The sequence below is a fragment of the Cherax quadricarinatus genome, chromosome 8 (assembly GCF_038502225.1).
Source record: "Cherax quadricarinatus isolate ZL_2023a chromosome 8, ASM3850222v1, whole genome shotgun sequence".
NCBI lineage: Eukaryota > Metazoa > Arthropoda > Malacostraca > Decapoda > Parastacidae > Cherax > Cherax quadricarinatus.
Window position 1 is genome coordinate 3,257,824 of NC_091299.1, and position 27,622 is coordinate 3,285,445.

The window sequence follows — 27,622 nt, forward strand, 5'->3', positions numbered from 1 at the left end:
GGGGTTAATGGTGTTTTAAATGGGGGTGTTAATAATGATGACAGTGGTGTTGACAGTAATAATGGCGACTAGTGGTGGTGGTGTTGACAGTAATAATGGTGGCAGTAGTGGTGTTGACAGTGATGATGCCAGTAGTGATGTTGACAGTAATGATGGTGACAGTAGACAGATGTACACTTGCACCATACCGTTAGTTTAATGAGAAATCTCATAGCTGGCAGTTAACAAGAACCACTTAAGTGGGTCTTTAAATATCACAGCACTTGGAATATTCATACAGTTTGTTAATTAGTTACCTCTCATAAAGCGATCATAATGCCACTGTCTACTGATAGGCTTGACCGGACCTCCTTACCTCCTAATAACCATATCAGAAGGTGAGGTCATATCTTTACGATATGACCTCACCTTCTGAACAATACAAGTGTCTCATCAACATGGTCATAAAACAGTAATAATATATACCAGCCTGCACATTACATCCCCTGTTTTCTCTTTAAATAATAACTAAGAGGAGTAAATGATTTTCAAAACTCTTACCTTTATTTCTGTTCCTCGACTCTACAACTTCTTTAAACACAGTAGCTGAGGTAACTAGGTACCATCTCTATTTAAAAATTATAGAGCAATGTCTCAGCATATACACACACAAAAAACTTTTGTTTTCTATCCTTCTTACTACCGAAAGTAGGGAAAACAAACCCCTACAAAATTAATATGTATTTGAAACGTTTTGTTCTGTGTAGAGCTTTATCAAGTTATGATTTGACTTGATAAAATAAAAACATGACGGCATTTTGTCTTCCATCCACTAGGCAATGTGACGTCATTTTGTCTTCCATCCACTAGGCAATGTGACGTCATTTTGTCTTCCATCCACTAGGCAATGTGACGTCATTTTGTCTTCCATCCACTAGGCAATGTGACGTCATTTTGTCTTCCATCCACTAGACAATGTGACGTCATTTTGTCTTCCATCCACTAGGCAGTGTGACGTCATTTTGTCTTCCATCCATTAGACAATGTGACGGCATTTTGTCTTCCATCCACTAGACAATGTGACGGCATTTTGTCTTCCATCCACTAGACAATGTGACGGCATTTTGTCTTCCATCCACTAGACAATGTGACGGCATTTTGTCTTCCATCCACTAGACAATGTGACGGCATTTTGTCTTCCATCCACTAGACAATGTGACGGCATTTTGTCTTCCATCCACTAGACAATGTGACGGCATTTTGTCTTCCATCCACTAGACAATGTGACGGCATTTTGTCTTCCATCCACTAGACAATGTGACGGCATTTTGTCTTCCATCCACTAGACAATGTGACGGCATTTTGTCTTCCATCCACTAGACAAAGTGACGTCATTTTGTCTTCCATCCACTAGACAATGTGACGTCATTTTGTCTTCCATCCACTAGACAAAGTGACGTCATTTTGTCTTCCATCCACTAGGCAATGTGACGGCATTTTGTCTTCCATCCACTAGACAATGTGACGGCATTTTGTCTTCCATCCACTAGACAATGTGACGGCATTTTGTCTTCCATCCACTAGACAATGTGACGGCATTTTGTCTTCCATCCACTAGGCAATGTGACGTCATTTTGTCTTCCATCCACTAGACAATGTGACGGCATTTTGTCTTCCATCCACTAGACAAAGTGACGTCATTTTGTCTTCCATCCACTAGACAATGTGACGTCATTTTGTCTTCCATCCACTAGACAAAGTGACGTCATTTTGTCTTCCATCCACTAGGCAATGTGACGGCATTTTGTCTTCCATCCACTAGACAATGTGACGGCATTTTGTCTTCCATCCACTAGACTGTGACGGCATTTTGTCTTCCATCCACTAGACAATGTGACGGCATTTTGTCTTCCATCCACTAGGCAATGTGACGTCATTTTGTCTTCCATCCACTAGGCAATGTGACGGCATTTTGTCTTCCATCCACTAGACAATGTGACGGCATTTTGTCTTCCATCCACTAGACAATGTGACGGCATTTTGTCTTCCATCCACTAGGCAATGTGACGTCATTTTGTCTTCCATCCACTAGGCAATGTGACGTCATTTTGTCTTCCATCCACTAGGCAATGTGACGTCATTTTGTCTTCAATCCACTAGGCAATGTGACGTCATTTTGTCTTCCATCCACTAGGCAATGTGACGTCATTTTGTCTTCAATCCACTAGGCAATGTGACGTCATTTTGTCTTCCATCCACTAGGCAATGTGACGTCATTTTGTCTTCAATCCACTAGGCAATGTGACGTCATTTTGTCTTCCATCCACTAGACAATGTGACGTCATTTTGTCTTTCATCCACTAGACAATGTGACGTCATTTTGTCTTCCATCCACTAGACAAAGTGACGTCATTTTGTCTTCCATCCACTAGACAATGTGACGTCATTTTGTCTTCCATCCACTAGACAATGTGACGTCATTTTGTCTTCCATCCACTAGACAAAGTGACGTCATTTTGTCTTCCATCCACTAGGCAATGTGACGTCATTTTGTCTTCCATCCACTAGATAATGTGACGTCATTTTGTCTTCCATCCACTAGACAATGTGACGTCATTTTGTCTTCCACTAGGCAATGTGACGTCATTTTGTCTTCCATCCACTAGGCAATGTGACGTCATTTTGTCTTCCATCCACTAGACAATGTGACGTCATTTTGTCTTCCATCCACTAGACAATGTGACGTCATTTTGTCTTCCATCCACTAGACAAAGTGACGTCATTTTGTCTTCCATCCACTAGACAATGTGACGTCATTTTGTCTTCCATCCACTAGACAATGTGACGTCATTTTGACTTCCATCCACTAGACAATGTGACGTCATTTTGTCTTCCATCCACTAGACAATGTGACGTCATTTTGTCTTCCATCCACTAGACAATGTGACGTCATTTTGTCTTCCATCCACTAGACAATGTGACGTCATTTTGTCTTCCATCCACTAGACAATGTGACGTCATTTTGTCTTCCATCCACTAGACAATGTGACGTCATTTTGTCTTCCATCCACTACACAATGTGTTGAGCACGTAGGTAGCTCTTGACCATGTGTAACCGGTGTGTTGGTGGGTAATAGGGGACTGGGGGGGATATTGTGTACAATGGGTGGTTTATTGATGGTGTGTACAATAGGTGGGGGTTGATGGTGGAGTGTACAATAGGTGGGGGTTGATGGTGGAGTGTACAATAGGTGGGGGTTGATGGTGGAGTGTACAATAGGTGGGGGTTGATGGTGGAGTGTACAATAGGTGGGGGTTGATGGTGGAGTGTACATTGGCTGGGGGGTTGGAGTGTACAATGGGTGGGGGTTGGAGTGTAAAATGGTGGGGGGTGGTGTGTACAGTGGGTGGGGGTTGGAGTGTACAATGAGTGGGGGTTGGAGTGTACAGTGGGTGGGGGTTGAAGTGTACAATGGGTGGGGGTTGATGGTGGTGTGCACAGGAGACACTGGGTGATGGTTGGTACAAAGGGCGGGAGGGGATGGGTAATGGTAGCGTCATGATAGATCACCAAGTGCCAGATCAACCAGGCTGTGAAGTATACGAGCCAGCTGACTGCCGGTATCGACAACCTGGATGACCAGGCAACAACCAGACAGGATTGTTCCAGGGTCGGTCTCCGGGAATGGAAAAACTCTCGAAACTCATCAAAGGTATATGAAAGGTAACAGGGATGACTGCTCCTTTTTTTTCCAGGACATGCTTATGAAACAGTACTTGTGTCTGCCAGTTGAGAGCTGCGGGTTCGTCATATGACCGGGAACTGCCCCGATCAACTGAAGTTCCTGCTTCAACACAGGGTTCTGCTGGTAATTCCCATTATTTATGAAGGCAGGGTGTTAAACTCCTGATACATAACCAAATACACACACACACACACACACACACACACACACACACACACACACACACACACACACACAAACACACACACACACACATCTTGCTGTACAAAGAGCATGTTGATTGCGGGCGCTCCAGCCTGTTCCTAGACAAGGCCTCTCTTCGTACGCCTCATCACTTACATACTTCAGCAGCAGTTACCATTTTCTGCATTGCTGAATTTATTGTCGCTGTTTTTTCCAAGGTTTAGACGTTGCTATATATTTAGATTGGACGGCATTTGCCATTTCTGCATCCAAACATACAGCTTATTAATACTCTGTAGTCTTCCTTTAAATCTCTGCTGCGCTGTGCTTTAGTATCGTCTGCAAGCGACATCCTCTTAAATAACGAGACAGATTTCCTTGGTTAGTTCATTTGCATATACTGAGTTTGTCAAATGAAGTTCAAGAATAACATAGGTAGTGACTGAATATTGGACTGAGAGGAGTAGATGTTGCTTGTCTGAGGTAGACCAGCAGGTAGGATGTGAGTAGACGTTACTTGTCTGAGGTAGACCAGCAGGCAGGGTGTAAGTAGACTTCGCTTGTCTGGGGTAGACCAGCAGGCAGGGTGTAAGTAGACGTTACTTGTCTGAGGTAGACCAGCAGGTAGGATGTGAGTAGACGTTACTTGTCTGAGGTAGACCAGCAGGCAGGGTGTAAGTAGACGTTGCTTGTCTGAGGTAAACCAGCAGGCAGGATGTGAGTAGACGTTACTTGTCTGAGGTAGACCAGCAGGCAGGGTGTAAGTAGACGTTGCTTGTCTGAGGTAAACCAGCAGGCAGGATGTGAGTAGACGTTACTTGTCTGAGGTAGACCAGCAGGCAGGAAGTGACAGTAGAGTAGACATTGCTTTTCTAAGGTGGACAAGTAGGCAGGTGGCAGCGGTCTCACGGCACGGTCGGGGGTGACTGCAGCTTGTAAATAAAAACTGGTTCAACTTGGGTATACCTTGCCCGCCGCCACCCATCATGTCGCTAGGCTTCTTTTTTTTTTGTGGTGGACGGCAGCAAGGACAGGAGGTAGGGGCTAACCTGCCTTGTACTGTATCACCCACAGCGCATGAAAAATGATTGTAATACACTGATTCAGTGGCCACTTTTTAGGCACGTATGTATACCTCCTCGTTAATGCAAATATCTAATCAGCCAATCATATGGCAGCACCTCAATACCTAAATGCATATAGATATGGTCAGGAGGGTCAGTTGTTGTTTGGACCGAACATCAGAATGGGGAAGAAGTGATATATGTGACTTTGACCGTGCAATGATTGTTGGTGTCAAACGGGGCGGTTTGAATATCTCAGGAACTACTGATCTGGGATTTTCACGCTCAACAGTCTCTAGACTACAGAAAATGGTGTGAAACACACAATATCCAGTCAGCGACAGTTCGGTGGGTGAAAACGTCTTGTTGTTGAGAAAGGTCAGGAGAATGACCAGACCGGTTCAAGCTGGCAGAAAGGTGACAGTAACTCAAACAACCACACGTTACAACAGTGGTATGCAGAAGAGCATCTCTGAGCACATGATGCCGAACTTTGAAATGGATGGATTACAGCATCACAAAACCACACCGGGTTTCACTTCTGTCAGCTAAGAAGAGGAAACTGAGGCTATAGTGGGCACAGGCTCACCAAAACTGGACAGTTGAAGATTGGAAAATCGTCGCCTCGTCTGACGTATTGCGATTTCTGCTGTGACATATGATAGGGTCAATATTTGGCATAAGCAACATGAATTCACGGATCCATCCTATCTTGTGTCAGTGGTTCAGGCTGATGGTGTGGTGAATGTTTTCTTGACACACATTAGGCCACATAATACCAGTTGAGCATCGTTTAAATGCCACAGTCTACCTGAGTATTGTTGCTGATCAAGTGCATCCTTTTATGACCAAAGTCTATCCAGCTTTTAGTGGTTACCTCCATCAGGATAGCACACCCTGTCACAAAGATGTCATCTCAAGCTGGTTCATTGGACGTGACAATGACCTGAATCCACTAGAGCAGTTTTGGGATGTGGTGGAACAAGAGATGTACAGCATGGATATGCAGCCGACACATCTCCAATAATTACGTGATATTATCATGCTAACATGGACTAGAATTTCTAAGGAATGTTTCCAGCACTTTGAGTCCATGTCACGAAAAGAACCAGTATATATTCGAGGGGGGCGGGGGCGGCCCCGCCTATCCGCTTTCCCTACTAATGCTTGTAGGAGAGGCAGCGGGCTTTTTTTTTGTCGTTGTGTTGTTAACCCTTTCTGTATGATTGTTACATTGTGGGAGTAAGTTATACTTCCTTATCATATTCCACCATGGGATAGATTTCGTATGGTATTGAAATCTTTCAGCCTCAATTTGAGACTTCCATTAAAGGTTTATCAGCTGTGGGAATTTGAGAGGTTTCGTTCCAGCAAAGCTGGAGGTAATATTACAGTTGTTGGGAATTAATCTCTCTCAGGATAACTTATCCCATACACAGGATAAATGTAATTGTTATCTTCATCACAACGGCGACAGAAGAGAAGAGTGGGAGGGGACAAATTTGCACTGCATAAGATGTCTAAGAATACGTTCATGCACCAATATATACACAACGTAAATTCATTTTGTAATAGACTCCCGACATTTTGAACTATATGCCTAAGAATACGTAGTTGCACAATGTGGTGGCGGATGGGAGGAGGTGCAGGAGTGAGGCAGTGTATAGTCATGCACACTACCAGCACTCGGATGGGACAAAGATGAACATAATGAAGGAGGAGGAAATTCCTCAACTGAGTAACGTGGCATTTCCAATCTGAGGCAATATTGTTGTTAAACATCACTGTTGCTATAGTGCATCATGTTGGGTGTTTGTCCAACCCGCTATTTAATACCAGGCTTTACCTGCGTGCTCTTCACTATGTCATCATGTGTCACCTTACAGAGATCAAATTATTGTAAAATACTCATTGCAAACAAGCCTTTATTGGTGCAACATTTCACTGTGTGCAAAGTTTACTGAAGTTGACGCTGTGCCCAGAGCAAAACGTTGTCTTAATTAGGTCTTGTCCAGCAACGTGTACCTTTTCTTCACTATTGTTGGTAGTACGCCATTTGGATTCAGTCTACGTACCTGGAGGGTGTGCCGGGGGTCAACGCCCCCGCGGCCCATTCCCTGACCAAGCCTCCCGGTGAATCAGGGCTTTATTAACCAGTCTGTTACTGCTGGCTGCACGTAGTCCAAGGCACGAATCACAGCCCGGCTGATCGAGTACTGACTTGAGGTATCTGTCCAGCTCTCTCTTGAAGGCAACCAGGGGTCTGTTGGTAATTCCCCTTATGACTGGTGGTAGGCTGTTATACAGTCTTGGGCCCCGGACACTTATTGTTTCTTTTAGTGTACTAATGGCGCCCCTACTTTTCGTTGGGGATATATTGTACCGTCTGCCCAGTAGGGAGTGATTTCATTTGTTTCGTATGGAGAAACGAAAGGCAAGACGTGTTTAAAAGTCTTAATATATCAGTAGTATGATAAATATGTTGTAAAGATATGAAGGTCATCTGTTTGACGACTATTGCCACTGTCTCTCTTTGTGGGTGAGGCTGTGGCTGTAGCCATGGAAGATGAGTGCTGTTATATTACAGCCTCAACCACCACCCTGGTATTTGTTTCAGATTGTTTAAGATGTATATAATTTTTTTTAGAAAAAAGTATTAAAACTTATTTTTTTCGTAGTTTCATGTGTGTACAAATGAGGAATAAGTCACAATGCTGTGGCTGGAGTAATTCAACTATAACCCGCACTTACAAGGTGGAACTTGTGACCGACAGACCGAAACTTTGTCAAAAGTTTCGGTCTGTCGGTCACACCTAAATTCGGGTTATTTATGTATAGAAATGATTAAGGACGCATCAGGTAGCAATTATTAGTTGAAACTAATGTTGAAGTTTTGTTTATTAATCTCTCTAATGCCATCGGACGAAAAGCACTACAGAAGAGAGTTATCTTGAGTCTGTGACGGACATACCAGCGTTGTGTAAGATATTGTTCCAAGAGTACTCGCCCACTTGTATCAGCGGGGTTGTTTTGGTTCTTGCCTGGTTACGATCGAATTTTTATAATTCCTAGATTCTTCGGGCCCATCATTTCATTTCTTAAAACTACTTAAAAGTATCGAAGGTCGTTTACACCCGCTTAAAACATTTGAACTATTGGGATCCCTTCAAAGCACTTGGGCTGTATTCTGCGAAAAATAAGATACCTGATCATATTTACCCAGAAAATGTCTCCATACAAAAGGTAGTGTAGAATAAACCCAATGCAAAGCAGGGGTGCCGTAGGCACAGTTATAAAAGTGTATCTGTGGTCTAGGATTATTCAACTTGCTACCAGGAGAGATTGACCATCACTACTTTCAAGTGCCTGATCAGTCGTGTTGTTATGGTTGTTATACTTCGGACCGCCGGCCATTTACTTAGCTCCAGGACTCACATTTTCAGCATATTCTGTAGTTTCTGGATATACCGAGGCGTGGACACCGTGCAGGTGCTATATACTTTATGTTGAGTCTGATATATTTTGTGTTTGACCTTGTTAAAGTTATTGAATACCTATATTTCCGCCAGTTGCGCATATGCATCCTAAGTTACGGGTCGACACATGACTAATGTGATTCTCGTACTATACTTAATAAACAGGACCTTCTTTTTGTGGGAGGTTTTGCACCTTTTTGTCCCTCAAGCCTAAATTTTGTCCCGTCCAATTTTCCTATCCTTGTACCAGGTAAACTCCAGGTAAATACCTTGTCCGGGTCTTTTTTTTTATAGCTTTTCCACGCAATCTGTTATAGACTGGGAGAGTGAGATCAAATTAGAACTTAGGTTAATTTCATCTCAACAAATTCAAACACCTGGGAAGGCGGGAAGATGTGGGGAACAACCTCTGCTGGACCATGCTAGGCAGGTCCTTCTCAAACCCAACCCTTCTCATTCATATAGTTGTGTTACCTACTTTTAAAGTACCTAGATGACTGTTTGGCTCTACTGCTGAACCTATACTTTCCTGTATCTTTTCTAAATCCCTTCACCTCGTATTTTAAATTTGCTGGAGTAGGTGGTAAGTATTTGTGGTATAGCACCACACCCTCCTTCCCCAGGTATTAAAACCCCCCACTGCTAGAGGGTGGCAGTGTTCCCCAGCCACCCTCCAGCAGTGCCTCCCCAGCTGCAGGTCGCTCACCATGCTTCCCTCATACCTACTGTGTAGTGGTGGGGGACGACACACTAGGCACCTACCTCTCCCCTTCTTCCCTCTCCTCTTCCCCCTCTACCGCTCCACCATTGCGCTCTGCTCTTATGACTCACCATTTCCTCCGCATCTTTCCTCCTTTCTCAACCATTTCCTCCGCATCTTTCCTCCTTTCTCAACCATTTCCTATCTTTCCTTCCTGTTTCCACTCTCCCCATTTGCCACTGTTTTGCCTGTCATTCGAATTTCTGTGGAATTTTATTGTTTTCATGCTGTAGGGCATCCCCCATGTAAACAAAAAACAATTGAAAAGGTACTGCATATTTCGACACTCAACTGGAGTCGTCCAGGTCTCTTTGTAGTCCTGCCTGATACTCACCCGATTTAATTCTTCTCATTAACTTTCACATCTGCAAACAGACACACTTCTGAGTCGATTCCTTCCGTTATGTTATTCACATATACCTAAAGTAGCACTGGTCCTAGGACTGACCCCTGTGAAACACCGCTTGCCACAGGCGCCCACTCTGATACCTCGTCACTTACCATGACTCGTTGTTGCCTCCCTGTCATATTCTCCTCTAGCTTTTGCACTAATCTCTTGTGAGGATTTGTGTGTGTGTGTGTACTCACCTAGTTGTGGTTGCAGGGGTCGATTCACAGCTCCTGGCCCCGCCTCTTCATTGGCCGCTACTTCCCACTCCATGAGCTTTATCATACCTCTTCTTAAAGCTATGTATGGGTCCTGCCTCCACTACATCACTGCCCAGACTGTTCCACTTCCTGACAACCCTGCGACTGAAGTAATACTTCCTAACATCCCTGTGATTCATCTGTGTCTTCAACTTCCAACTGTGTCCCCTTGTTGCTGTGTCCCATCTCTGGAACATCCTGTCTTTGTCCACCTTGTCAATTCCTCTCAGTATTTTGTATGTCGTTATCATGTCCCCCCTATCTCTCCTGTCCTCCAGTGTCGTCAGGTCGATTTCCCTTAACCTCTCCTCGTAGGACATGCCCCTTAGCTCTGGGACTAGTCTTGTTGCAAACCTTTGCACTTTCTCTAGTTTCTTTACGTGCTTGGCTAGGTGTGGGTTCCAAACTGGTGCCGCATACTCCAATATGGGCCTAACATACACAGTGTACAGGGTCCTGAACGATTCCTTATTAAGATGTCGGAATGCTGTTCTGAGGTTTGCTAGGCGCCCATATGCTGCAGCAGTTATTTGGTTGATGTGCGCTTCAGGAGATGTGCCTGGTGTTATACTCACCCCAAGATCTTTTTCCTTGAGTGAGGTTTGTAGTCTCTGGCCCCCTAGACTGTACTCCGTCTGCGGTCTTCTTTGTCCTTCCCCAATCTTCATGACTTTGCACTTGGTGGGGTTGAACTCCAGGAGCCAATTGCTGGACCAGGTCTGCAGCCTGTCCAGATCCCTTTGTAAATCTGCCTGGTCTTCGATCGAATGAATTCTTCTCATCAACTTCACGTCATCTGCAAACAGGAACACTTCGGAGTCTATTCCTTCCGTCATGTCGTTCACAAATACCAGAAACAGCACTGGTCCTAGGACTGACCCCTGTGTGACCCCGCTGGTCACAGGCGCCCACTCTGACACCTCGCCACGTACCATGACTCGCTGCTGTCTTCCTGACAAGTATTCCCTGACCCATTGTAGTGCCTTCCCTGTCCCATTGTAGTGCCTTCCCTGTTATCCCTGCTTGGTCCTCCAGTTTTTGCACTAATCTCTTGTGTAGAACTGTGTCAAACTGTGTGTGTGCGTGTGCGTGTGTGTGTGTGTGTGTGTGTGTGTGTGTGTGTGTGTGTGTGTGTGTGTGTGTGTGTGTGTGTGTGCGCACGCGCACGCGTGCGTGTCCGTCCGTGCGCGTGCTGTTGGAGTCAATCATATTAACCAGGTCTTTGTCTGTTGCAGGTATGACGCTACCAGTATCTTCTGTTGGAGGTAATTATTAATCTGTTTACGGCTGGTAAGTTGTTAGGTCAGAGGCGCTAACTTGTGCATTCTGTAAGTGTTAGTAAGATGGGTTATGTCATGCGTTATAAGTAATTATACAATGGTAGCGATAATATATCGGAGAGATGGGACTAAGTGCCATATTGGTGTGCCAGGGAGTGAGCCAAGGCAGAAGGAGTGTCTGGACACATGGTCTACGTCAAGAGAAGGGAACCAGAGGGTCATGGTGTAAGCCTTCAGTCATTCAGAATTAAATACAAGTAGGATGTTTGAACAGGTTTGATAGGCGAAATCCAGTGCGTTTGTGGAGTAGTTGAATCTTTCCTCATTCTCACGTTGAGTGTGGGTGTGATGTCCATGCTGGTAAGGTTGTTAGAGGCATGTCCTTGTGATGTCTTCTCGGCTGTAGGTAAAATAAGGACATCAGAATTGTGTTGGCTGTAATGTTCCACCTTATATGGATATGTATGCATAGATGTATTGCACCTGTTGTACATTACTATTTATGCTTAAAATAGTTTAGAATTTGCAGTAATGTGACTCTTATTAAAGCAACATTTACTGTTTCCCGTATTCATGTTAATTCATATTCACAAGCTTACACTGTTTTTTGAAGGGAAGATGTATGTGATTTTTATCATACTTCATATAACACGTATTAATGAATGCAGTCAAGTCACCACTTTATCATTGTAACTGCTTCTGTAAGTATACACATTGCTTCATAAAATATATATTGTTTCAGTAATTATTGCCTGACTTTCCCTCCATGTACACACTAAAAGCACATATTTACCAAGATGGTACGCTTAACATTATCACTTGATGTAGGTATACACTTTAGTTCGTAAAGCATACATTGTTTCAGTAATGTGTGGTATTGCTTAAATTTCCTCACTAACCTCCTTACAGTGTGAGTGGGTGCCTCACCTTACCCACCTGCGGGAATAACACTGTCCTGCCCCAACCTCAAGAAGGGCTCGCTACCTACTTGGACCACCTCAAAGGAGTCGTACTTATTCCTTCTTCTGCACAACCTTTGTAAGCACTTTTAAAGCATTGTTTCTGGACGAGTGCTTGTACTAGGATGCAGTGGTGGCTGAAGAATTGGCTGATTAAATAGTATTATTTTAAGTCGAAGTCTTTGTAATATATTAATTTTATTTGTATTGAGTACAGGATTATTGGTCATGCACGTGCACTAATAGAAATAATTTAGTTGAAATCGCTGTGAGAATTTCACTGGTTTCGATTACAGTTTAACAAGGAAAGTTCAAGTAATTCTTTGTAGACCGATTCTCAGATACAAATCAGCTCATTCTTACACCAAAAGGAATACACGTTCAGAATTCAACGTTTCCTATTTTTGTAATCTGCCGATTTTTGTAATTTGCTTATTTGTGGTTAAATCTGTGTTTTATAGGTTGTGAGGAACAGCATGCTTGATCAAAGATTAATGTCATAACTCTCTTTCCCAGGCTGTACGAGACTTGTCAGGGAACTAGAGTGTCTTACGAGTTATGGTTATTCAAAAATAGAGAAAATAGCATTTTAGGGAATGCTAGGAAGAGACAGCACTTGACGCAGTAAAATGAGAATGTCTTATACAAACGCATGGTAGAAGACATGACAACGACGTGTCCCCTTTATATGAAATATAAACTACCTTGACAACCTTATTCCTATGAACTAGAATGTAATAAAATTTCTAACTTGTAGATCTCTCACTGTAAACAGACGTATGCTTATAGATCTCCAACTCTAAACATAATTTTGTACCTATAGATTTTTCCTTACGAACATGAATTTCTACTTATAGATCTAAAAGTATAAACATAAAAACCTGCTTCAGATCCTCTGCTAATCGCTGCCCGGTATTTGTCTATAATATGAATTTAAAGGAATATAAACCTGTTCCTTTAAGTTTCTTCCAGGTAAAAAAAAAAAAAAAAGTCTTCCATGACACAGTTCTAGCACTTTACTATTAGCCTTTTAGAAGACAGGTCACAGCTTCATTTACTGACGATACCAAAATAAACATAAAAGCCGTCTCAGTAGAAGAAATTACAGATACTAGCAAAAGATTCCCGCGGGCAAAGGAAAATAACATGAGGCTTATCGGTGACAGATTTTCGATTGCTTAGATAAAGAAAGACCGAAGAATTCCAACGAGCACATCATGCAACATTCTGGCAGACCATTTGTATAATGAAAGGGGCATGTAAAAAGACCCATATTTAATAAAGTTAAACTATCTACTGCCTAGTGATTTAGACATACAAAACACTCCTAAGAAGGTAAACCCAACTGAAAAATAGGGGCGTTGTGGGTACAAAAAGGGAACACTATCAACGTCCGTGGCCCCAGACTATTTAACATCTTAAACACTGCTGGAACAACTGTAGAAGTCTTCAAGAGGAAACTGGACAAGTATATTCACCAGTTGCCAGATCAGCCAGGTTGTGATGGATATTTGGATCAGCGGACCACCAACATTAACACCTTGTTTGATCAAGCAATCACCAGAAGAGTCTGACTCCAGGTCGGGCGCTTGGAGTAGAAAAAATCGCGAACTCATCAAAAGTATATTCGAGGTAAGATGTGAGAACTTTGAAAACAAAAGAAGTCACACCAGTGTTACTGCTACCTGGAATTTACCTGGTGTTGCTTCCGGAGGTCACCGCCCCTGCGGCCCGGTGCCAGAACAGGCGTGCTTGCTGGCCTAACTGGAGTCTACCTGGAGGGCATTCCGGGGATCAACGTCCCCGCGGCCCGGTCCATGACCAGGCCTCCTGGTGGCTCAGGGCCTGATCAACGAGGTTGTTACTGCTGGCCGCATGTAGTCCAACGTACGAACCACAGCCCGGCTGATCCGGCACTGACGTTACGTATCTGTCCAGTTCCCTCTTGAAGACAACCAGGGACCTGTTGATAATTCCCCTTATGGCTGGTGGGAGGCTGTTGAACAGTCTTGGGCCATAGATACTTTTGTGTTTTCTCTTAGTGCCTCTACTTTTCACTGGGGATGTTACATCGCCTGCCAAGTCTTTTGCTTTCGTAGGGAGTAATTTCTGTGTGCATATTAGGGACCAGTCCCTCCAGGATTTTCCAGGTGTAGGTTATGATGTATCTCTCTCGCCTGCACTCCAGAGTATAAGTCAAGTGCTTCCAGGCATTTCCAGTAGTTGAGGTGTTTGATGGAACTTACATGTGCAGTAAAGGTTCTCTGTACATTCTCTAAATCTACGTTTCACCTACCTTGAATGGAGATGTTAACGTACAGCAGCATTCCAGCCTAAAGAGAAGAAGTGATTTAAAAAGGATCATAATTGACTTGGCATCTCTTGTCTTGAATGTTCTCATTATCCATCCTATCAGTTTCCTCGCAGATATGATAGTGGCATTGTTGTGATCCTTGAAGGTGAGATCTTCAGACATTACCACTCCACATTACTTTTCTGCTCTGTTGTGTGATTAGCGTTTGTAGTATACTCAGTTCTAGCTATTATTTCTTCCAGTTTTCCATAACGGAGTAGTTGGAATTTATCTTCACTGAACATCATATTGTTCTCCGTTGCCCATTGGAAAATTTGGATTTTATCGTCTTGGAGATTTGCCGTGTCCTCGTTGGATGACACGCTCATGCAGACCCTAGTATCGTCTGCAGAGGATGATAGGGTGCTATGGCTTACATCTCTGTCTATGTCTGATATGAAGATGAGGAACAGGATAGGGGCGAGTACTGTGTCTTGTGGAACAGAGCTCTTCACTATGGCAGCTTCCGATTTAACTCTGTTTACCACTACTCTTTGTATTCGATTGGTTAGAAAGTTGAAGATCCATCTGCCTACTTTTGCCAGTTATCCCATTAGCACGCATTTTGTGTGCTATTACACCATGATCGCACTTGTCAAAGGCTTTTACAAAGTTTGTGTATACTACATCTGCATTCTGTTTGTTTTCCAGTACATCCAAGACCATATCATATTGGTCCAGTAATTGTGAGAGGCAGGAGCGACCTGCTCTGAACCCATGTTGCCCTGGATTGTGCAATTTTTGGGAGTCCAAGTGGTTTGCAGTCCTGCTTCTTAGAACTCTTGTAAAGATTTTTATGATGTGGAATGTTAAAGCAATTAGTCTATAGTTCTTAGCTATTGCTTTGCTGCCACCTTTATGGAGTGGGGCTATATCCGTTGTTTTTAGTGACTGGAATCTCAGGTGTGTGTATGCTTTTTCTCCATAGCATACTTAGGGCTCGTGAGAGGGGTTTCTTGCAGTTCTTAATGAACGCAGATTTCCACTAGTCCGGGCCTGGGGCTGAGTGCATGGGCATGTCGCCGATGGCTTTCTCTTGTGGAGTTTGGGTTATTTCGAATTTCTTTCAATTTCACTAATCGCTTTCAGCTCCTCTTGTCTATTCTGGATGCTGAATGAGTCCTTTAACTTAAGCTCAATATTTTCCAATTCCCTGGTTAGCGCTTCCTTCCGTGTTTCAAATAATCTGGCATTTTTGAGGAGCTCAGTGATTCCTCGACTTCTGTAGAGGGAGCGTCGCTCTCCAGTTTACAACTTTTCTTCTTTTTTCTTAGGGGAATATGCCTTGAAGATCAGCTACCAGAAAGTTGATCTTTTCAAAGCACTGGTTAGGGTCCATGTCATTTAAGATATCTTCCCAATATGTTTCATTTAGGACATAGTTTACCTGGTCCCAGTTGATGTGCTTGTTGTTGAAGTTGAATTTGGTAAAGGTGCCCTCATCGTGGGTCTCTGTGAAGGATGCAAATATTGCATTTGACTCTCCTAGAAGGCCACTGATGAAAAGTATTTTGTTGTTGGTGGATGGCTTAAGGCCTGGCTGGTGAAACTGTTAGTGCCCGCCATCCGTAGTCCAACGTATGCGCCGCACCATGGCTGATCAGAAACTGTTTTGAGAAATTGTCAGATTCCTCTTGAAGAGGGCTAGGGGTTTATTGATAATCCCCTTATGCATGAAGGAAGGGTGTTGAAGAGTCGTGGTCCCTTAATATTTATTTGAGTTTTTTCTGTGTACTCGTCGCTTCCCTGCTTTTCAATTGAGGTATTCTTCACCGTCTGCCAAGCCGCTTGGGCTTATTAAAAGTAGTAATTTCAGTTTGCAGTTTGGCACCAATCCCTCCAGTATCTTCCAGGTGTAAATTATGATGCCTCTTTCTCGCCTACGTTATAATGAATCCAGTTCTAGGGATTTCAAGCAATCCCAGTAAAGTAGGTGCTGGAGTTTATACGAGCTGTGAAGGCTCTCTGCATTTTCAGCTCGGCTATTTCACCTGCCTTGAAGGAGGCTTTTTGTACACAGAATCACCTAAAATCTCACGTCTGGAATATTCCTTGGTACTCGCATCTTTTAAGGTAGATATATCAGAGTTGGAAATTTAGAGAGATTTTATTGCGTATATAGATTTGGGGGTGGGGGTAAATATGGAGCTGGTTTGGTGGGGGGTAGACATGGGGCTGGTTTGGTGGGGGAAGACATGGGAGTGGGGGTAAATATGGAGCTGGTTTGGTGGGGTAGACATGGGGCTGGTTTGGTGGGGGAAGACATGGGGGTGTCGCGCCATGGTGCTGCAGGTGATATTACCTGGCTGCAGCTGACGTTACCTTCACTGTATATGATAGTTATGTTCACCACAAACAAACTCCTCCCTCGGGGATACAACAATGTATTACATTATGCCTCAGTAACAGACTAGCTGTATACTCAGCAAGTATATTTTGCACTCTTTGGGAATTTGTTTTTAGCGGGGCATGTTATTTTAAACGAAGTATTTTGAAATATTAAAAGCCACTTGTCATATTGGTAAGGAAGACAGGTAAACCGAGGGCCGTGTGATCGTGTGTGGAGGTACTGCGGGAACGCTAGTGTAGCCTTGGGCAGGCAAGGTAGGTTGGCAGAGCAGGCAGCGCAAGTAGACAGGGTAGGCAGAAGGAAGACCAGTAAATGGATACTTATGGTGGTGAAGGAGGTTGTCACCTGTTAGCATCATGCTCTTATGTTAAGGTTTTGATGAGGTAGGCAAAGAGGAGGAAGAATGTGTGTGTCAAGAGGTAGGCAGTTCCTCTGTTGTGGCTGCTCATGTATTCTCGCTCCGGGTAGACAGTAACCAAACCCCGCACTTTCACCCACAACCCCACACCCTCTCTTTTTTATTTTGTCGCCAAAACATGTTTTACTTTTCGTAGGAAGTGGAGGTATGGCGTTAAAGAGATGTACATAGTGGAGATTGATAGTATTGGTGTTGGAGGCAGGTGTGTGTGGTGTTAGCGGGGTGGCGGCGGGTTGGTGTCCCCTGTACCGCCGTCGACGTAGCTTCTCTGTACACCAGCAGCACCAGTCGCCCCGCCACCGCCGCCGCCACGCCACGCACCTCTTCTGCCGCTGTCTACCTCCTCGCCAGTCCTGCTGTTTCCTGCACCACCCAGTTTTTACCTGCAGGCGGACGGCGAGAGCAGTGTCCCGTTTGCCAGGGAAGAGGGAAGCTGTTGCGAGTCATTTTGGAAACTTGTGAGATCTTTATCATGATGCGCTTATTGCATTCGCAAATTAATTAAGGGGATAATCTTCCCCTCCCAGATTCCCTCTTCAATATTCCTTCAGGACAAAAATGGGCGAAGGACCGACGTAACAGACTTGGATGACGTGTGGAGACATAGGCTTTCTGGAGGTTATGGTAAGCTTGACCATAAGCTACCACGAATTAACTGTTAATATTGGTAAGCAGAGAAATGTATAACCTGAGCTCAGGATTAATAATTCACTCAATATTTACCTCAGGCTAAAGAAAACACTATGACCTCGCAGGTATTAAAAACTGTTGATATCCTACTTTGGGTGGCAACCACCACTCCAGAGAAGCAAATACCTACCTTGGGTACTGCGTTCGTATAGCACACTTTACTCGTAGTCACATGGCAGTGTGAACGACCTTGATCTTCACATACGTTAGTCTGTTGAGTCATTGTGTACTGAATATTTGACTTTGTATTTTGTAATGTAATGTGATGTGATGAGAGGGTTGAGTAATAGATGTTAACGAGAGGTCAGGCAGCATACCATGCAACCTTGACACTGACCACTTAGGGACGGGACACACCCGAGTGCTGGAGACTAACTTGCGGCTAGCCTGACTCCAGAGATAAAGAAGGATAATGTTTCTAGGCTTGACGTAGAATTCAGCGTGTGTGTATATCAGCGGTGCGCTACACATGAAGATTTTTCTCATTTGTGTCACTCAGGTGTGAATCAGTTGTTAGGTTGCCGTGTGCATGTAGTTGCGTAACACTTGTAACGTTATAGCCTCAGGCCTGGCTAGTGACGTACACGCTACATAACGGAAACTCTTACACTTACTCTCACCGATAAGTTTAGATTGGTTACCTGGTGTGTAACAAGACCACACAGCTGCTGACTATAGAAAACTTTTCTATACGTTCTGGTCACCGCATTCTCATGAATAGAGGTAAGTGTTTTTGTCAGCAATTCACATAATTTTTTGTGTTCTTTGAGGGACTGTGTACTCACCTAATTGTGTGTGTGTGTGTGTGTGTGTGTGTGTGTGTGTGTGTGTGTGTGTGTGTGTGTGTGTGTGTGTGTGTGTGTGTGTGTGTGTGTGTGTGTGTGTGTGAATTGTTAGTGTCTCAGTTTTCATACATTTGACCTTTATCAGAGTTGAGTGCATTTGACATTTGCATTTAGCTTATACCAACTTGTGTTGTAACATGAATGAGTGTTGAAAGTTGTCAGTGTTATAGCGACCGTACCTGTGAAGGTGTAGGACGTGAAGCAGGGAGGAGAGGTGCAGTAGCGCGCTGGATGTTGTCTGCTGGGCTCCCCCTCACATTCTATTCCCCATCTCCCTCCCATCCAGCCCCCGACTACCACCCATCCTGTCCGGTATCCTTTCCTCCCTCCCTTCTTCCCTTCCATACATCCTGTCCATTATTCCTTCTATTTCCCTTCCTTCCTCGCTACCATACTCTCACAACGTGCTTCCCCATACTCTCGCGACTTCCTTATCTCCCATTCATCTTGACCTTCATCCCATTCCTTCTAGGCTACCTCCCCATCCCCTTTCGACCTCCCTCACCCATCCCATCTTGACTTTTTCCCTATTTTACCCTTCCTTATTTTCTTTCCATCCTAATCACTATTCTCTTACCCTTTTTCTTTCCCACCTGCTTCTCTCTATCTTTGTTATCAGTGTCCTGCAGGCAGTAATAATGCCTATTGCATTCTTTAGAGTAGTTACGCTTCTCTGTAGCAGTTATTTTTTATTACCTACCTCCATATAGCAGATGACGTTTAGACTCGTTTTCTATGGTTGTAGAGTCATAGTTATATTTGAACAAACTCAAATATATTAGAAGGGAAGGTAAAACAACCGCAGTGAAAATATTCCCAATGAATGATCGAAAATGTGATCTTTTCGATAGAATATAAGAAGGTAGGAGAATTACTGGCCAGTGCTAGGCAAGTCTTACACCCAACCTGTGTCATACCTCTGGCCGGTTTCATGGGTTCTTTCGCATTCCGGCTTAAGGCCAAACATTTCTACTCGTCATGTATTTTGTTTTTCGCATCTGGTTTGGTTAAGCTTACTATTTAGTTTATACATTTTCCCCTCCAGAATTAGAACCATACATTTGTCTAGAGGGAACTGCATCTGCCACTTTTCTGACAGCATCATACCACTGAAATAGTCTTGAAAATTCCGGTATATCAAAGGTAATTCCATAGAGTTCTTTCAATGCATTTTGTATACCTAATGTTGTGTCGTCACTGACTTACGTCGGTATATTTCATGAAGATTGTGTACAAGGGGCGTAAAACCGACTCTTGTTCCATCTTACTGTTTTGGAATTTGAGCGGCTTGTGCCCTGGAGGTGTGCCTCACTCCCCGCATTTTTTTTTTCTAGGTAATTGATAGGGATATTTCTGCTTCCTTTTACATTTGCTGTGACTTGGCTAATGACTTGAAAAGATTTACAGATATATGCAGTTTAGAAAGACACGTGAGCAAACACTAGGACATTGTTAGAAAATGTTTCGGTCGTGGGATGTTGCTCACTACTAACATACAGAGGTTATGCTAGGTAAAAGGACACAAGTACAACTAATGTGACATTTTATTGTGGCAACGTTTCGCTCTCCAGGAGCTTTATCAAGCCGTTACAAACAATACTTGGACACAGAGGGTATATATAGGCTCAGAGTGAGATGTAATACTAGTGGTAGTAGTAATATTAGTTGTAGTAGTAATATTAGTTGTAGTAGTAGTAATACAATATGGTAGAACAACTTCCACATGATTGTTCTACCATATTTTGTTGCTGCTGCTGCTGCTGCTGCTGCTGCTGCTGCTGCTGCTGCTGCTGCTGCTGCTGCTGCTGCTGCCGCTGCCGCCGCCGCCGCCGCCGCCGCCGCCGCCGCCGCCGCCGCCGCCGCCGCCGCCACTAGTTTACACCTCACTTTAAGACCATATATACCCTGTGTCAGTGTATTGTTTGTAACGGCTTGATCAAGTTCCTGGAGAGCGAAACGTTGCCACAATAAAATGTCACATTAGTTGCACCTGTGTCCTTTTACAGAGGTTAGAAGCGATCAGGGTCCCAGGACCGAAACGGTTTCTAATGTGGCTCATGTGGCTTTCTAAACCAATTTGTTGGTGTAATGAAGTTGGTAGGATTACCGACAATATGTAAAGTAAAAGGACACAAGTGCAACTAATGTGACATTTTAGTGTGGCAACGTTTCGCTCTCCAGGAGCATTGTCAACGGATTGACAAAGCTTCTGGAGAGCGAAACGTTGCCACAATAAAATGTCACATTAGTTGCACTTGTGTCCTTTTACTTTACAATTTGTTTGTATCTATCACCAAGGTTTATACCATGGATATATGTACAGTTTTGTAGCCTAGAATATCTTTGAGAAATATAATTATATACCACATATTTTCACAAAATTGCACTCCATCCCCCACAGTCTTCCAACAGATTGTCATACTCCCAAACTCCAACGTAGCCTAATAACGTCTTCAAGATTTTACCAGTCGGGAATATCAGCATCAGTGAGCTTACCAGAAAGAAGTATAACAACCCCTCTGACAAAAACGCAAAAGTCTACGTTATCGTGTGTGGAGGCTGGCGACAAGATCTGTGTGGGAGAAACCGCAAGAGACCTAGACACAAGGTTGTTCATTGAGCATTAATATGCATGCCGCATTGACAATAATAAGAATGTATATCAAAGAGAGGGTGTTACACCAAGCTGATGAAAATAAGTTAACAAAATGGAAGATTTGAGAGAATGTTTCACATGGAGACTAAGCTATTTCAAATCTGTAGAGATTACTTGATAAACATAGGAACACATAGCGCATGTGTCATACATAGAAACACTGATAGCCAATTTATGAATTAGGATGAGGCTAAACTCGTAATGAAAGAAACGGACCTGTACAGGTATCGTTGCGTAGAATATGTCGTGATATGCCTTACTGATACAGTTGTGCGAAACACCTGAGGCTTTAACACATCAAAATTTAGGGCCAAGTTAATAAATAGTACAGGACACTGCCGTCAGGAGCCCTGACTCATTTTGCTATCCCTGACTTCACATCTGACCGCCCTTCTGCTATACTGTACTATGATTTTGTGAACTCTATATTGTATTGAAGAACCTCCTGGAGATCAAAACATATCCAAAACAGAAGTTTAATGTATATTTTTTGTGTGTGAATGATTGGCTGTAAATGGGTTTGTGATGATAATTTCTGTAATACAGTAGTAAACATTAACCTGTGTGGAACGGCACTTGCTACTGGTGGCAGTTCTGATTTCTCATGCATATAAATAGGTAAAAATAATTCTACTCCAGCAAGACACTGAGCTTAGACCAGTGTCTCCCTCCTGCACCAACCGTCACCCTCTCTTTACTCCTATGTATGCTCTGCTTATTCTCATTTCATTGAACAATCTGCTCCAAGTGATACGTCTCCCCAATAAATATCCTAGCACTTCACATGTGTCTTATTTCACACTTGTCGGTATGATACCATCTCTTAACTGGAGAAAAATGGTACAAAATAGCGATATGATGGAAACGCACACAAATGCAGCATGAGATCCTTTATTAAGAAAGTTTCACCGATGCAGTGGTTTTTTAAGCCCATTGCGTGGGCGAAACGTTGTCAGTTAAAGATCTCATTACGCCGTGTTTGTATATATTTCCATCTTTCGCTGTCTTTCCTATGGGTACCATAAGAGTGGCATCCATAGACACAGCTGATACCAACCAAGTCTTCCATTGGACCACTGACAATGTGATTTTTAACGAGGACTGTTTCAGTTACTATGTTACGGAAGGATTATGGAAATAAAAACAAGGTGAAAAGCAGGGAAGCGATGAGTACACTGAGAGAGAACTGAACTTGAAGGATGTTTCCGGGGGTCATTGCCTCCGCGGTCCGGCCCCAGACCAAGTCTCCTGGAGGATCAAGACCTGATCAGCCAGGCTGTTACTACTGGCCGCACGCAGTCCAACATACAAACCACTGCCCGCCTGGTCAGGCACTGATAATAAGGAACTTGTCCAGTTCCCTCTTGACCGCCAGAGGTTTGATGGTAATTCCCAGTATGCACATAGGGAGGGCGTTGAAGAGTAGGGAACCTCTGACACTCATAGTTTTCCTAGTGTACTCGTCACACCCTTGCTTTTTAGTGGAAGTATCATGCTGAGTGATTTCGTCTGTCTTCGAGAGGGAGCTCGATATTTGATTCCACAAATCAGTTCCTAATAGCCGGGTTGTTGTTATATATGTTGGGCGGCGGGCACCAACAGCCTGAACGATCAAGCTAGCATCCAAGAGGCCTGGTCTCTTACCGGGCCGCGTGACCTTCGGAAGCAACTACAGGTAACCTACAGTAACAAACCCATTTGTTGTCTCACTCTTCCATCCAAGAGATAAGTATTCTTCCTATTCTCGGTGTCGCTACTTTTTTTTCATGTCGCCTGTATGCAACACTTATCAGTAGCCTTGGCTGAACGTCCTACTGTTTCATATGCCATCGTTTTAAATACCTTAGTGACAAAAAATCTGTACATTTTTGGGGGGACAAGAATGGCCCTCTGCCAGACTGTGTTGACTCAGTGACCAAATTATGTTCATCAAGGTAAATAATTCTAGTATTCTTTTAAAACTGTCCTAGGCTACCTGTAGGATGTTATAAGAGTCTTAGATTCCTGGTCAGTACTGTATTAATACTCCCTGGTGAGTGGCTTGTGATCCAAGGAATTGGATTTGCTCTCCACTCATACCGAAGGTGATTGTCTCCTATTCCCCAAGCGCTGTGGGACCCCTGCGAGTTTAGTACCTACCCCTAAATGTAACACCACTCCAGTAAATGTTTTTGAAAATATAATCTCTCATTTAAGACTTCATATTCATTCCCAGAAGCATTTACATCTTTCCAAAAGAAGTTTACCGTGGTCGCTGTCTAATATTTGAGCACTGTAGAGCACACCCAGAATTGGCTTTAAACGTCCTTAGACAAAAAAAATATTTGTCTTTTCCTTTAACTTCGTTTTTCTATGCAGCAGTTCACCTTTTACCTGACGCACACTGCCACTCGACATTTCTTGGTTCTCCCAGTTTCTAGCTTAATACAGTCTAGTTAATACAGTCTAGCAGCGACACACACTTGACCTGGCTAACACTGCCACCCCTGCCTCGGAATGATATATCCCCATCCCTTGCATATATTTCATATTTTCAACAGAAATTGTTTCAGTTATTAATTGATGGTTTGTCTTTCTCTTTATATTATTTATCCAGCTAAAAATATCTAGCCAAGACAGGACTCGCAGCAGTGGTCTTAAGTTGGAAAAACTCAGATTCAGGAAGGATATAGGAAAGCACTGGTTTGGTTTGTGGATGAGTGGAACAAACTCCCGAGTACCGTCATAGATAGGTACATGAGTGGGTGTGGGTGGGTGTGAGTTGGACCTGACTAGCTTGTGCTACTAGATCTGATGCCGTGCTCCTTCCTTAAGTGAATGTGACCTGACCTGACCTGACTAATTTGGGTCATTGGCTTAAGCCGGTGGGAGACTTGGACCTGCCTCGCATGGACCAGTAAGCCTGCCGCACTTTTCCTTCTTTATGTTCTTAATTAAATCTATAACTGGCTTGTACTTGACAAGTAACACCTCACCTTTAGTCTTAGACGTTACATTATCATTTCCAAGGCAGCTTGGATTAGAGATGGTAAGCATACGATAACAGAATACTAACAGTGCACAACGCAGGTGCAGTAACGTTCTAGCGGGAACACTGCTCTACACCTGCTGCTACATATTAACACCAATGTTAATACAAGACCCAAAAACAGAAGAGTATGAAAACGTTCGTCCTAGTTACTAAAAGCTAAGTGACCAGTAACTGAACTAAAACTGAACGTTTTTGCTAATGAAATAAAGATTGTTAAACAATTAGTGATTAAAGTAAAAATAAAAGAGATACAGAAAAGGATTCGTGAATTTAAAAAAAAAAAAGTCGAAAACTGGAATGAAGAAAAGTGAAAATAACGTGATGGGTACAATTCACAAATAATCCATATTGCCGTGACTGGAACAATTCACAGATAACCCACATTGCACTGGCTAGAGCATATTCATTCACAAATAACCCATATTACCGTGACTAGAACATGTTCATTCACAAATAACGAACATTACCATGGTTGGAACAATTCACAAATAGCCCGCAATATTATGACTGGAACAATTCACGTATATTCAAATTTACCATGGATGAACAGTTTACAAATAACCAACAAATTAGAAATGAAAACAGAACAACTTTTTTGTCCGTCCTGGACTTGAAAATGGTTCTGGACGGACAGAAACATCGTCCAATTTTCATTTGCAATTTGTGGGTTAGTTGTGAACTGGAATGAATCTAAAATTTTACTTGGCTTTTCAAAAAATATTTTAGCGGATCTATAGAGTATTCATAGACCCTCTTTGTTACCATCATGGAAAGGGGGGGGGGTTGCCTTGATGCTGCTGAAGGGCTCTTAATCCAGGGAATTACAGCTGTTCAATCCTTTCTGGGATCAAGCCTGATTGCCTCGCTTTCCCCAGGTGTATGGCACGGATTTAGCGCTTCTCAATGAATATTTATTTTTTTTCTGTTTTAAATCACTTTCCCCTGAAAGTGAAATATTTTAGTGGCTTCCAAGATGTTGACTTAGTGGTACTTCACCTTCTTCTTAGTGGTACTTCACCTTCTTAGTGCTACAGTGTTTCGAAAGTGTTCTTTAAAGTTACTGAGTAAAAACACCTTTATTTGAAATTTACATTTTTCTGAAATCTTTATGTTCGAAACAGTAATACACTTCTGATTTTCACCGCTCAGTGTTGGTATATAATATTTACTGATTTTATTTGGTGTGTAGCTATAAGGCAGTTAGTAATATATTAGAGAAAATTCACCATTAAATTGTTTAGCTAGGGGGCTGGAGCGTAATGCAGTGGTGCAGCACCCTCCTTTATTGCCAGCACACTGCTTTATTGATCACTCGTGCTCGCCCACACATGCTCTTACAATTATCGTTTTCTCACGCAGTATTAGTGAAAACTTATTTTCTTCTTTAATTTCCTGAAGCTAAAGAAGACAACAGGTGTAGGTACTTTAATAGTTATCAGTTAGTTATCAGCTGTTATGACAGTGAAGGTCACGGGGAACTTTCCGCTGTGTTCAACACAGAGAACGGCCACACCTTGTAGCAACGCCACTCAAAGAAAACGCTTCCCACGATATTTTCAACATTAACTCTCCTAAATTCGCGGTTCTTTATCGCATTTAAGAATTCATTACAATACATTTTAAAAGGACAAAGTTAACTTTAAAAACACGCCTGCGAAAGGAAGCCTGTTAAAGTTTTGCACTATAGCAGAACTGCTCGCCTTTTTTGTTTTTGTCTTATGTTTATGTACGATGACAGGTAAATCTTAAAAAAAAAAAAAATTTTTTATTATCACACTGGCCGATTCCCACCAAGGTAGGGTGGCCCAAAAAGGAAAAACTTTCACCATCATTCACTCCATCACTGTCTTGCCAGAAGGGTGCTTTACACTACAGTTTTTAGACTGCAACATTAACACCCCTACTTCAGAGTGCAGGCACTGTACTTCCCATCTCCAGGACTCAAGTCCGGCCTGCCGGTTTCCCTGAACCCCTTCATAAATGTTACTTTGCTCACACTCCAACAGCACGTCAAGTATTAAAAACCATTTGTCTCCATTCACTCCTATCAAACACGCTCATGCATGCCTGCTGGAAGTCCAAGCCCCTCGCACACAAAACCTCCTTTACCCCCTCTCTCCAACCTTTCCTAGGCCGACCCCTACCCCGCCTTCCTTCCACTACAGACTGATACACTCTTGAAGTCATTCTGTTTTGCTCCATTCTCTCTACATGTCCGAACCACCTCAACAACCCTTCCTCAGCCCTCTGGACAACAGTTTTGGTAATCCCGCACCTCCTCCTAACTATATGTGGATTATTTGTCCAAAGAGTTAATGAAGCCAGTGGATCCGGCTTATTTCCATTGGCGTTCTTTAATCCTCCTCCCCAAGATGCGAGCCACAACAGTCAGCTAGCACTGCTAGCTTACTGCTAGGTGAACAGGGGCAACAGGAGCGTCAAATGTTTTGTTCCTTTTGAATATTATTATTATTATTATTATTATTATTATTATTATTATTATTATTATTAGCAAATCACGTGCAGGAGGCTTACAGGGCATTACCTGAATTATTACCTGCAAGTAATTTGGGTGAGGTAAATGGGACTTAGTCATAGTAGGTTGCTGAACTGCGGCTCCTTCGATTCTCTACTTCTTCATCACTCACTAAAAGCTAGACCTGACATTAAATTAATAATTATAATATTAAAACCAGCTACTCTGGTAATTAAAATTATGTGGACTGTATGTTATTTTGTCATGTAGGGGGGTATTGGAATGCAAGTCATTATCTTGGGGAATATGGGAGTAAGGGGAGTAAGGCAGTGGATAGGCAGGCGAGGTGGTAGGAGAGATGATTAGCCGAGGTAGGTAATGTGAGGTCACTGGTGACTACACCTTCACCTCTCATTACTCTACCCACCACACTACTCACCCTCTCACTACTTGACATAAAATAATGAATAAAAGAGCAAATAATGGGGATAGTGAATATTACTGTTCTACTCAAACACTGTTTATTATTAAGTCCTTGTACAATAATATATTTGGTAACAGGAGTACATCATTGGGGTTTAGATAAATGGGGCGGTACATATAAGTAGTGAGACATGGAATACAATCAACTTGACCAAAATGAATATAACTTACAATATAGTTCAGAGGACAGTTCACCACAGGAACTAAGCCACAGGTCCCAAGACC

General features: G+C 43.0%; 1 protein-coding gene across 4 annotated transcripts in view; it reads left to right on the forward strand.

The window, feature by feature from the left end:
* The window catches only part of LOC128685179 (serine/threonine-protein kinase WNK3), a 638,681-nt gene that overhangs the window by 128,630 nt on the left and 482,429 nt on the right, over positions 1 to 27,622 (forward strand). Inside the window, exons 2-3 of one of the 4 annotated variants that reach the window (XM_070082756.1) lie at positions 11,092 to 11,121; positions 12,046 to 12,174. The exons of 1 other annotated variant lie outside the window; for it this stretch is intronic. In XM_070082756.1, coding sequence (XP_069938857.1) covers positions 11,092 to 11,121; positions 12,046 to 12,174 — 159 coding nt within the window. Of the gene's footprint in view, positions 1 to 11,091; positions 11,122 to 12,045; positions 12,175 to 17,451; positions 18,630 to 27,622 lie in introns of those variants that run through there. 2 more of the 4 variants (XM_070082764.1, XM_070082769.1) reach the window with 2 other exon arrangements.